General features: G+C 40.2%; 1 protein-coding gene across 3 annotated transcripts in view; it reads right to left on the bottom strand.

Annotated features, from left to right (window-relative positions):
• Positions 1 to 294: 294 nt before the first annotated feature.
• Positions 295 to 12850, bottom strand: part of MCU (mitochondrial calcium uniporter) — a 106983-nt gene continuing 94427 nt past the window's right edge. For 2 of the 3 annotated variants that reach the window (XM_052800099.1, XM_052800101.1), the window contains exons 3-8: positions 10767 to 10937; positions 9715 to 9819; positions 6400 to 6560; positions 5705 to 5908; positions 3443 to 3559; positions 295 to 2180 (exon numbers count right to left, since the gene is read on the bottom strand). In XM_052800099.1, coding sequence (XP_052656059.1) covers positions 2064 to 2180; positions 3443 to 3559; positions 5705 to 5908; positions 6400 to 6560; positions 9715 to 9819; positions 10767 to 10937 — 875 coding nt within the window. In that variant the 3' untranslated portion in view covers positions 295 to 2063. Of the gene's footprint in view, positions 2185 to 3442; positions 3560 to 5704; positions 5909 to 6399; positions 6561 to 9714; positions 9820 to 10766; positions 10938 to 12850 lie in introns of all 3 variants that reach the window. The other variant, XM_052800100.1, reaches the window with a different exon arrangement.

The following is a 12850-nucleotide window of genomic DNA, read 5'->3' as shown; positions in this document are numbered from 1 at the left end:
GTTAGGCAGCTAGGCATGGCAGCAAGATCTCCATCCGAGCTTCTTCAGGAAAGCTATTATCTGCATCACCATGGCCTCAGTGATGTAAGGTCAAGAAGAAACAACCTAAACAAAAAGAAATGGAGGAAACTCAGGAGACAGCTGCCACACATAGAATATTCTCCTCTCAGCTGGGGAAAATAACCTTATTCAAGAGCACTGATTCAAAAATTGAATAGTTATTTATTGTTCCAGAAGTACATTGCTCTTTTATACATATTTCATAAATGATACAGGATTTTACACATGTTCAGGTTTTGTTTTTGTTTTTTTTTCTTTTTTTTTTTAAAGAAGGACTTTTCTCCATGCTCCCTCCCTCATCCCAAACACACACCAAGGATTCAGCTACAGGATGGTGTTCATTTTTTTCCCTTTAAAACTCACCACACAAACAGGATAAACCAGATAAAAAAATAATCACACAATGTAATTAAATTGAAAGACAGAGGAAAAGGGGAAGGGGGAAAAAAAAAAAAACAAACTAGAAACATGCACCCATTCGGTCCAACATGCCATTGAGTGAGAAGAGGCAGCAATCCCAGCTGTGTTTCCACATCTGCAAGGCACCTGGCATCTAGTTAATACTGATTTGTTTTTTTCTTTCCTATTTGTTTTAAAACATGGTTCTCCAAAAAAACAGAAGCCTCTTTCCATGACACAGTGAGGAGTAATAGTGAAACATCAAAAAAGCAGCCAGCCTTTTTGTATATAAAGCTAAGTGCCTTTCTCCCACCTTCATCCTGTCTCCACCGTATTTATCAGCAGGATGCTAAAACAGACTGACCTGCTTTGAATGAAGAGATGTTTTATCTGCTTAGAAATCAGCCAGCCTTGGCTAGAAGAGAGGGCAATGGGTTGACCTTCCTTCCTCTATTTCTTTTAGCTAAGAACAAGAGATGTTATTAGCCAGTCCTAAGAAATTCTGACCTGGGGATGCAAAGTTCATTTAAAGCTACTTAATTAGGGGAAAGTGCTAGAGAACTGAAGTAGTTCTGTGTCTTGCACTGTAAGAGCCCCAGGCTTTCAAAAAGCCTCTGGGCAAGGAAAATGCTTTGACCATATATGAGACCTTTTTATCCCATTACACAAGCAGTCAAATGTCAAGTTTAATTATTCCATGTTCCAAAACTGTTCATTTAGAAGCAGGAGTCGTGATTCTGTGACAGTTTCATAATCCTGTAAACCTTCATAATCTCATAGTCCAGGTGGCTATCAGATTTGGGGTAGGAAGAGGGGAATGTCCCTCCCTTAAGACTGAATATAAAAAACCTCTCATGCAATGCTGCCATTGATTTCTAAAAGGAGCTCAAGGGCATTGGGACGCAAAGTTTATATAGTTATTATGGAATAATCCAAAATATCAATTATCAAATGTTCAGAAGAAAACTCATTCCTTCTCTCACTTGGCTACAACCAATCTGTGCTACAAATAAGCAAAGGAGGAAGTCAGTGGAGCACATTGGGTGGGCTGGGAAGGGGAAGCTCACGGTTTTCCAGTAGAAAGCAGTCTTGTAGTAACTTTATAAAAGAGACCAGGTCTGATCAGAAGTGTGCGTGTTAATGGCGGTGGAGCGCAAGTTCTGATCACCAGCCATAGCTCCAGGTGGCCTGGATTCTTTGTTTTTTTTTTTTTTTCTCCCTTTTTTTTTTTTTTTTTTTTTTGAGAGAGAGAGAGAAAGAGATCTGAATCAGGTAAAGGAAAATTTAAAAAGCTAAGCAGGCTGCTGGTGTCTTATCAAGAGGCAGACCCTGCAAAGCTGGAAGAAGACAACCCTACACCCCAGCACTACATTCTTTTCATGAACACCCCCAATCCTGTATTTGTACACAATCGCCATTCAGACAGTTTTTTAAAGGTGACTGTTTGCCAAGCCCTTTTCAGAACTAACATTCCACAATGTCCCATCTTCAGATTTAAGAGATTCCCCCCCTGCAGTCCTTTGTCTTGATTAAAGGTAAAAACCCTCCACCCCCACACTACCTCCCAGCTTCCACCTGCAATGCTTTAATTAAAAAGGCAAGAGCTATGAACAGGTTTTTTGCCGGGGTTCAGAGCTTCTTTGCTGATCAGTCCTTTTCATCAATTTGCTGGATGGGCAGGTGAACCTGCAGTGGGTCTCGAAGCCTCTTAAGGTCCAATTCTGCCTAAAAGTAAAACACACATTATAAAGAACAAGCTCCCGATACACCTTCCCCAATACTGTTCCCCTTGACAGAATGGAAAGCTTTTCCGCATTTCCTTGGTTTTCCTGTACAGAAGGAAAGTGTTCAAAAAGTAAAATGAAGTCACAGGCTTATATTTAGAAAAACCATTCTCAGCACTTAGACATTTGCCCTGTACTTCTCTAAACTTGTCTACATGCAGCCACTTATAAGGAATATGGTAGGGAAGATTTGGTCCACATAAACTGACTGGAACTGGGTTGGGGTTGTTTTGTTTTGTTAGGTTTGGTTTTTTGTTTTGTTTTGGGGTTTTTTTGGTTGGTTGGTTGTTTTTAAAAAAAAAAAAACAAAACCAACCAGATTAATGGGAATGGTTGATTCTATAAGAAAAACTCCATGAAGATACCATCCAAGGGTACCCGTATTCAACACAGCATGAGAAAACCCAGAGGTCTGTCTTGGTTTTCTCATGAAACCAAAAGAGCCTAGCCCTGACCTCCCTCTACTCCTTGCGCAGCTCCTTCTCCAAGGCAGGGGGAGAATACATCTTACCCTGGATATCCTACACTGTCATTTCCAGAGTCTGGGAATAAACAGAGAATGATATGGAGCAGTGAAAAAGAATGTGGTAGCTCTGCTTTTTCTGCTCATGCCATCCTTCTGCCAAAAGGCTCTCAGAAACACAAGGAAAGATCTCTACCCCGACTCCTTTGTTGAACAGATTTCCACAATGTGGACAGTCTGCCAAAAGTGTCAGTCTCCAGAATATGAGAAATCTGCCCCCATCGCCTCTAACAATACAGCTAAATTTTTTGAACATTATTTTCCAGAAATGCAACCCAGTGCACTGAAGTGCTATGTCAGGAAGACATGAACTGAATGGATGCAAGTCTTCATTCCTCACTAAATCCATCTGGTGTGTAGGAGCTGAGAAGAAAGGAAATCTTGAATTAGGCTTCTCTGAGGCATGAAGTGCCTGAAGCAACTCAAGATTTGCCAGCAGCTTCTAAAAGGCCCTTACAGACAGATATAGGCAACCGTTTCATGTTAATTTACGCATCCAGCAGTTCTATTCCTGGACATATCAAAGCCAATTCAGTGATTGCACTGGGGCTGTAACAAGAAAATGGTCTGAAAACTTAAGATACATCCATTCTTGTTTGAGGTGCTTCTATTAATAGCAGCTAAGAGCTAACAAGCAATAATTTCTTTGTCTTATTTCTGGAAAAACTCTTGTTACCTGAGCAATTGCATCCTTAAGTTGATTGTATTTCTCTAGATCAAATCGTGTCTTTTTGGCTCCTTTATGGAAAAATAGTAAGTACTGTCTGTCTCTGGCATCTGGATAAACATATTCCTAAAAAGAAAAAAGGAGAAAAGATAGGAACAAAGCCACAACAGGATGCAACACAGGATACCATTAGCACAGTATTTATCAGGTGTGTTTTGGGAGGACAACTAGTTTCTGTCAGCAAAGGCACAAGACCAGACAGCATTGTCTAAGCTCACCCAGTGTGGTGGGGTGACTCCAGCCAGCAGCTAAGCCCCCACTTAGTCAGTCAGTCACTCCCCCACAGCCAGATGGGGGAAGACAATCAAAAGGGCAAAAAAACAAGAAAATGAACCCTTAAAAGTCAAGATAAAGACAGTTTAATATGTGAAGAAAAAAAAAAACCAACCAACCATAAGAGTGATGCAAAAGCAATCACTCACCACCTCCCACCAGCAGACCAATGCCCAGCCAGTCTCTGAGCAACAGCTACTTTGGAGAAAATCATTCCCCCACCCCCATTTATTGCTGAACATGACATTATATGGTATGAAATATCTCTTTGGTCAGTTCAGGTCAGCTTCCCAGCTGTGTCCCCTTGCAATGCCTCACCCACCCCCAGCCTACTCCCAGGGGGCGGGTCAGGGAGGAACAAGAAACAGAGAAGGCCTTGATGCTGTGCAAGCACTGTTCAGCAATAGCAAAAACGTTGGTGTGTTACAAGACTGTTGTGGTCACAAATCCAAAACACAACACCATACCAGCTGAAGAACATTAACTCTGTCCCAGCAAGACCCAGTACAGTCAGGCATTTGCTTCTCTACTAACACGTTATGCTCCAGCAGTGAGTTACCATCACCTCCCTCCTGTCCTGAATGTGTGAATCCTTCCATGCAGAGAGAACAAAAACTAACACATTTCAGTGTTCCAATACTGACAAGTTTGTGGGGAAAAAGGGTGGGGGGGGGGGGGGGGGAAAGCTATAAATACTGGAAAAAAGCCCTTGTAAGATGGCCCTTGCTCTCTTTTTCTTAACGTCATAAACATGCAATGGCTAATTAAAGCAACAATAGATGTGAGAACAAGAACCCAATACCACAGCTTTTGCCAGGGATACTCTACTGCAAAAAGTCACAGCTCTTTAGAGTGTGCAGATAACTCTGAGCAGCAGAGCTGTTAACACCAAATCCCACATAGCCTCTACAAAGCACAGGTCTGCCTGCTGAAGTTAACTCTCCCTTGCACTGGAACATCACATAGTCTCTGTGCCTGGTATACATCCAACAATCAGGGCTGTCAGGTGGAGAAAACCTGCATTCAGAGCCATGCCACCCCTGAAACACTGAGATTTTAAGGTGTGGCAGAAGAGGCACTAATTGATACAGATGATGATTAAAACATCAAATCTGAGTTCAAACATGGCAGAAGTTCCAACAGCACCTGGCAGAAACTACTGCAGCATCCCTGACAGGGGCACGCCTCAGGCCCTGAAACAATGCAGCTGACAGACCCCTGGGACACCACGCTGGAACACCTGCAGCATCTGTCCTGATAGTCTTGTGACAGCAGAGACTCTTTGAGCAGTCCCTCCCTCCCTCATTATTTAGATGGGATTATGAAGTTTAAATGGGAGTGATGAAACAAACCATGTACTAGAAAATCCACACAGAGTCTGTCACAACTACAAGGATCCAGCGAAGGATCCTTCATCTGGATGGGAGGCCAGATCCATGAAACACCTAAACAAAAGCATTACCAACAAGATCCCTTAACCTTTGTCCCTTTAAAAAGGCCAGCATCTCCTGTCAGAGAGATGGGCTTCTTGGAAACGCAGATGGTACCTCATGCACCCACAGTTTATTTGGGTTCATAAATCACAGCACTTGGAGGCCTCCGGTGCAAGTCAATGTGTGTGAAGCTGCATGGGTGTGCATGCAGAAACCATTACCCGTCAGTAGATGAACCTGTATAGCTAAAGCAGTCAACCACCCAACATACATAAGCATTTATGGTAAGAGAACCAAGAAATCAGCAATGACCACCCCCAGAAAACCCACAGCTATACACCACCATCCTGGACAGCACAAATTAAATCGAGCCACATCTAGGTTCTGACAGGATAAGGAAAAGGCAAAGCTACATCTAACAGGCACAATTTTGCTATTTTTCTAGGGAGTAGAGCTCAAAGAAAGTCTTCTACTGAAGTGTCAACATCAGCACAACAAGTCCTACCTGGCGAGTCATTACGAAATAAGCATACATTGCCATGGCACTACCATAGGTGATGAAATAGGTGACTGGTTCCATAATGTCCCAAGAATACTCCCACCAGGTGAGGCGGGCCAGAATCCCAAACTGAGTGGCCATGTAGGCCAGGCCTCCCCACAACACCAAGGTTGTCCTCTTCTCTGCTTTCCTGCTGAGCTCCATCCTTACCTGCCAAAGACAGAAGCACACACCTTGTATTCTCAAAAATAATTACGTTAATATCATTAAGAGATAATGTAAAAATAGCACCTTGTATTTATATTAATGTTAAGAGGTTTGAAATGATTAGAGTGGTTTGATATGATTAGAGTCTAGATTATGCAGACAAATCTAGACTTTTCCATCAGTACCTTGCCATCATCCATATTTTACTCTGAACATGCTCTGAATGCCTCGCAAAGATGTTTATTTCTCTATGTTCACAGATGTTCTGTTGCATTAGTCCCAGTCTTTATTTACTACCAAGTTCATTTCCAACTATATAAAGCAAGGAAACAAAATACTTCCACTGAAACCAGAAACAGACCTGGCTGAGTATACACTTAGCACATCTTCTGCTTCGATGATCTTAAAACTATTTGGAGCATGCCAATTAAAACCTTGAAATAAATTTAGGCTGCATTTGGAGGATAAGTAAAATACAATGAGAAACTTCTCACTTTTTCTAGTGGTGCTAGTTGCTCCTTCAATTCCTCTAGTCTCCCTATCAGCTCCTTCTCTTTGTTCAGCTGGTGCTCCTCAATGCACAAGGCGGTATACAACTGCTGAACCAATGTCTTGACATCATTCAGCGTCGTTGCATTTTCATGGCTTAAGAGCTCTAGGAAAAAAAGAGACTGCTTTATATGCATGTATCCACGGAAATTCTCATATACTCTTCAGAAACTGCTATTAGCCTGCACAGGAAATGTATGAAACTATCTTTTCAACAAAGAAGCCTTTGGAAGAGCTCCAGCACACTAAGACAATATGATTTCTTCAAAAGAAAACCGGGCTTTATTATTGGATATTCCTAAAATTTGATAAGAACAAGGAAAAGAGATACATACTGTTAAGCTTGCCAAATATCAACAGCTACTTCTGATCCATATTTATATACAAGACCCAACGAAGACAAATGAACAACTAAACTAGTATGATCCATCACACCAGCTGTCAAGAAACAGCCAGAATTCAGACTACAGACCATCAGCAACCGTAGTTATTCATGACAGCAACCAAACATCTTGGGTTAGTGGTCCAAGAACATGCAGTCTTATGATAATTATTTTGAGTACCAATGCCAGGAATTGTTTCCCAACACTCTGTGGGCAACCCCCTGCTGTACTGCCTACAGGGCAATGAAATTCTCCCTCACAGTATTTAAATAGAGACAGTAACAGGGCCACTAACTGAAACTGCCTTTGTCCCCACATTTCAACACAAAAAGGATTCCTAAAGGAAATCAATTTGTAAGAGAGTTGTGACTAGCAGTATTGTAGCAGTATAGTTTCATGTTAAAGCAAAAGAACTTGACATTAGCCAAATAAAGAAATAAATTTTTTAAAAAAATAATTTTTGTAGCATCCTGGGCTCATACCTTAGGTTATCTTCTCAAAATATGATTTTACCAATGCATAAAAAGCTGTGGACAGCTTAAGTTTTAACACTAGCAGCTCAAGGGAAAGAAGTGACTCAGTTGTCTGTGCCAAGGCACACAAAACACACCATATCCCCCTCCTGGCTAAAGGGCTCCTCTTCCATAGGATGGATTTTTTTTTTTTTTTCTTCATAGGAGAAGTGACAATCAAAAAGTACTTAGTATTTAAGATTACAGTGTTCTGGCATTTCCATTTCAAAATACACAGGGTGATTTTGTAAAAATGGCAAAGCAATAGCTAAAAAGTTTAACAGAACTAACCTCAGTGCCTATTTACGAACACATTCATTTTAATATGAACTAACTATAGAAATCTCCTTGGCAAATGAATCAGAGGCAGCAATTTCACGTAACCTAGGCGATCCTAGAGCTCACCTACCAACACACAATGGGTATATCATACAAGCAAGCTAACCAAAAAAACCATACTGACTCACTGACACAGACTTTGCTCTCTCAAACATTAGGTAAGCGGGATGTATGAATTACCTTACCTTGGGACAGCAGTTTCTCCAGTGCAGAAATGGACACCATGTTTGCATTCTCATTTAGTTGTCTTAAAAATTACAGACTAGACCAGCTAGGCTGGATAGCATCACCTGCTCTCAGGCACTAATAGTTAGAAGAGATACCTTGTTAAAATCCTTACTCCACTTCTCTGGCCTATGATGCCTTACAAGTGTGTGAAAACACCACGTTCAGGACACAGAGAAGTGGGGTGACAGAGCAGAGAGTAACTTTTTTGTGTGTGATATCCAGTGATTTAGATACCCAATCTTAATGGAGAGTTTTCTGTTTAGGTGCTTTTAAGGAGTTTGGAAAAAAACATCTCTAGGGGAGGTCAGTCTAACCCACAGATAGGGGACAAACAGTATCTCACCCAATGCTGCACTCCCAATTCCAGAGTCTCCCACATACTAAGGACAGGTGCCTGCACAAAGTTCCCCAAGTAAGAAATTTCTTTTTTACTTGGTATTTTTATACTGTGAACAGTAAAATGCTAGAATACATTTTTATTATTTTCCTTGCAAAAAGGTCCTTGGAAGCGAACTACATCTACAAAGGAAGATGGCATATATCAGCAGATCTTCCTAGAACTCAGCCACCCAGGGTAGTCTCAGACCCAAAAGATGTGGTCAGTCTCCTGATTTTTGATAGATCAACTTGCTTTAACGTGTTGCCTTATTCAGACTGGTCAAGACAGTAAAAGGAACATTAACAGTTCCCTCACAGCTTTTGCCTTATGAATGATTTTGTTCATTATCTACTACTTGAAGAGAGGCATAAGAGAGGAAGGCCCAAACACTAGGGAAAACATCCAGACAAATTGGGGATGGTATTTACACCATCTGACTTGAACTGGACATGCAAGACAAGTTATAAATCCTTCCTAATCTGTTTGCCTGTCTACAGGGCTAAAAATTCTTTTTAGAAGAATACTGCTTGCAAACTTCACATTATTGCCTGCAACAATAACAGAACAGTAAGGTAGACAAAAATCCTCCACTGTGAGCCAAGCAACAAGCAGACCAACATTTCCATATCTGGTCCTTTTGGTTAAGTCCTCAGAGGGAAGCATAGGCGTGCAAGAACCTGGTGGTTTATGAAGCCTATAAAGTTGCCTAGGATAAAGAGTAGACAGTAGATGAAAATACCAAGTTCCTGGCTCTGCCAGTAACCCTGGAGCATCTCAAAAGCTTCTTGCAAATTTTCACATCTTGAAAGTTACACAACTGTCCAAAGCCCATTATTTAAAAGGATTTTCTTATTAATTCAAAATAGGTTGGTTTCCCTTCCTATTTGATTCTTAGTAATCTAACTTTGTAAGAGCACAGTCTCATTTATTTCACTGTTTGTCAGCTAACAAAGTTTCAAGGTTTATTTGCAATTTTCAAAGTATCACACTTAAAAGGAAACAATGTTAACTATCAAGTGAGGGAACCATTTATTCTTCCAAATCAGATAATGTTAAGTTTCAATCTAATTCCCATTTTGTATTGTACTCCTTCAGAATGAGTTATATTAAATAACTTTTCAGTAATTAGAAGAAAATTCATAAAAATTTAGAAATTAAAAGAAATTACATTTCTTCATTTATTCTTCTTACAGGGGCTACTAGCTTTAAGCAGAATGAATATTTGCTTTTCATCACTGACTACTCTGATTACTTGGATATCACTAAATTAGACTCCAAGAGCAGGATTAGAAACTGCATGGTTTCCTTTAGAAATAACTCTTCACGTTCTTGAACAAGTTAATAAAGCATGCTGCAATTGAACAGGGAACTGCATACTGAAATTTATTTCTGACATTTACCAGAACCAGGCTGGTTTACCTCTCTTTGGTGGTCTAACATGGTACGTGACATCATTAATGATCAGTTTGAAGTCATCCAGCAGAAGCAAATCTATGCCTGTGGAGGAGGCGACACGTGTGCCATCTGTAAGGCAAAGAGACGACTCATTAAACAGTAGAAACAAAGTACCTAAACATGCTGTGGTTAAGTTGTAATGCCATTCCAAATCCAGTTGTTGGACTTCTACACTTTCCCACAGACAATACTCTTTGTCAAGATGGATATATATATACACACACACACATATACTGGGAGACCTTATATGGCAAAGACTAGCTGAGCTACGTATGCAGCAGCTTTTCTACATTTGTGATATTTGGGGTCATCTTATAAAAAGCAGTTCCTTTCATCCCACACACTTTTAATATTTTACTATGTTTTGCAAAACAATCCACTTAAGTGACCTTCATCTCTCTCCACTGGCATTAGAAATTATTTCAATCTCTGGTATTGGACAGCATTGACATCACTAACCTAGTGAACACCTCTCTCCCAGGCCAAGACTTAAGAAAATAACCGGCTTTGATGGCACTTCCATAAGACATCCTAACAATGTTTCAGAGCTTTGGTGGCTAGCAGACGCAAAGCAATTGAGCACAACAGTGAAGTAAGACATTAAGTGAAACATGACTGAGTTTTCATAGCTAAGCAAGATACCATTTCCCTTGTACCACCTTTTACAGGCAATTCCTTACAAATCAGTTAGAACCTCTACATCAGTTGCATAGCTTGCATCTTTCCTACTAAATAATAGGAAACTCACCAAAATCACCTCCATTAGGACTGATGTCTGTAAGCTAAGCATTAGGAATGTTTTCCTCCTCCTTCACTCTGCAGTCAGATTTCCTTGACAGACCTAACAACACAGGGATAGCTAACAATATTCTTACCCTAGGAATGCCATTTCTACCTTCTACTTTTTCAGGAATGTCAAAGAACTCACACCATAGCAAACTTTTACTTAAAAAGCAAAAAGCTGGATGAAAATAGCTGGCAAGCAAGTAAATCAATTAGTTTGTAAACAACAGTACCTGCTGAGTAGATTGCAACCCGATCAATTCCTCGGTCCTCTGCTTGCAGCTGTTGCAAGAACACACCAACAGAGTCTGAGATAGGTTTAAGCGTGAACTGGCAACGTTCACGCCGGGATGGAAGATTCACAGAAATCACAGGTAACCCGTTTTGGTAAACCACTGTTACTTCTACGAAGAAGACAAAAATACAAGTTTATCATTAAAAATTAACAGATCTTCTCATAATAGCTCTGTATTTGTCCCATGGAAAAAGAGGTAAACATGGTTATGAGCTGAACATAAAACAGACTAAACTTTTGGTTCATCTTTTATCAAGAGATGTGTCCACCAAAGAAAAACTGAGGGATGTCTGAGGTTTTCACTCTCGTTAACTTGGCAGTATCTATTAAACTTTCTGTGCTTTGTGGAAAAGTAGAAGATGCTTACTCCAAGCACAATCATGTTTATACTAAAGGCAACATGGTATCTAAGAGCCACAACATGGCAGCACAGTACATTTTGGTTAGTTTTTGAGAACAGCAGTATTTTGGACTACAGAAGACAAAACACTGTGCAATTTATCAGGATTTATAGCCCAGAAGACAAAGGCAGACTGTGTGTATTAGGAAACATCAAGGAAGGACCTACTTCAAACCTTTTTATTCTTGTTTAGTTCTGGTTTCCTTCTCTTTGTCCTCAGGCAACAAATATTTAAGAGAGCAGTCAGGAGTATGAGACTGTAGGAATAGCACTCTGAATTTAAGCTTCAAGGTCATTTCATCTAAAATTCATGGGATCAATACACTTTGTACTTCAGAAGATAGACATTACTTCTTAGGTGCAGATAAAACAACATTTTCCATTTCTTTAGTGCTGTCAGGAGCTTTTTGAAGAGCATTCCTAAGGATTTCAGCACACCTTTCTAAAATTTATGGTAGTAACCTGTACGAACTGTAAGCTAGTTATTATTTTACTGCCAGAAGGACAGCCCACTCTGTGTGCTTCAGGATATCCATACATAGAAAAGAGAAGTTAAAAGTTCGTATTCCCTAAGCCATCTATTGAGTCACAAACAGTCAAAATTTCCCCCAAGTGCAGTAGTTGCTAAGATATAGCAACACACCTAAAAATGATTCACTTTGGATTGCTACGTATTTTTCTTATGTAAAAACATAAGGTCTTCTTTATTGCACAGAGCATTTGCCATGTCTCAAGGATTGTGCAGTTGCACCCACCCACACTGCATCTGGCTTAGTGTTCCCACCTGTTGTAGCTTTGGCCAACTACATGAACCACACCGTCTACTTAAACTCATCTAACTCATGTATTGACATGCCAAGTCAATTTAAGGAGCCACCATCAAAACTAGCTCGTTAAAGTAGCCTATGCAAGTTAGAAATAGAAACAAATAACGTAATTTTAACTACTGAAGGGAACTATTTCTCAGCACGCCACTGTTCAGAAAGTTTTGCCACCAACAGCCTTTATACCTCCCTTTTCAGTGGTTTGCTGCCAGATGATGAATCCATTTAAATCACAGGATCATTTGCATATTAGGACAAGTCTTGGGGCAACATGCCGTTCTTAAAAGGGAACCTCATGTATGTTGAGAAAGGATGTACCAAGTACATTTTTACAAAGCCAGAAGAGGTCTCTCAGGCTGGCGAGTTGACTGTCACATGCCTTCATAAATTGAATCAAGCATACACAAAGGTTTTTTCCCCTCTTCCAGGGAATTGCTATCCAGTGCTGACAGAGGTCCTCATGTCATCTTTAAAGACTAGGTGGAAGCAACCAAGTACAGACATCTAAAAATGACTAAAGTATCCCAAGAGGCCCTAGTATTCGTAAGCCTATAAATGCCTGTTCTCAAGACTCAGACACCTGACAGGACTTCAGTAGGTTTAGTGTTTCGAAGATTAAAACTCAGAGACAACAGTTAGATATTTATTGAAAAAAAATAAAGCAAACTGCCAATTTTTTTGGACAGTTAGACAGAATTTCATGCCCCTTATCAGCAGCTATTATGACACCAGCTATCAGATTTCTGCATTCTTTCACTCATGTATTTGAACAAGAGACTGCTAAAAAATAGATTAGCA

This window comes from Harpia harpyja, chromosome 10 (assembly GCF_026419915.1).
Source record: "Harpia harpyja isolate bHarHar1 chromosome 10, bHarHar1 primary haplotype, whole genome shotgun sequence".
In the NCBI taxonomy this organism is placed as follows: domain Eukaryota; kingdom Metazoa; phylum Chordata; class Aves; order Accipitriformes; family Accipitridae; genus Harpia; species Harpia harpyja.
This window is presented reverse-complemented; position numbering and strand designations above follow the sequence as displayed.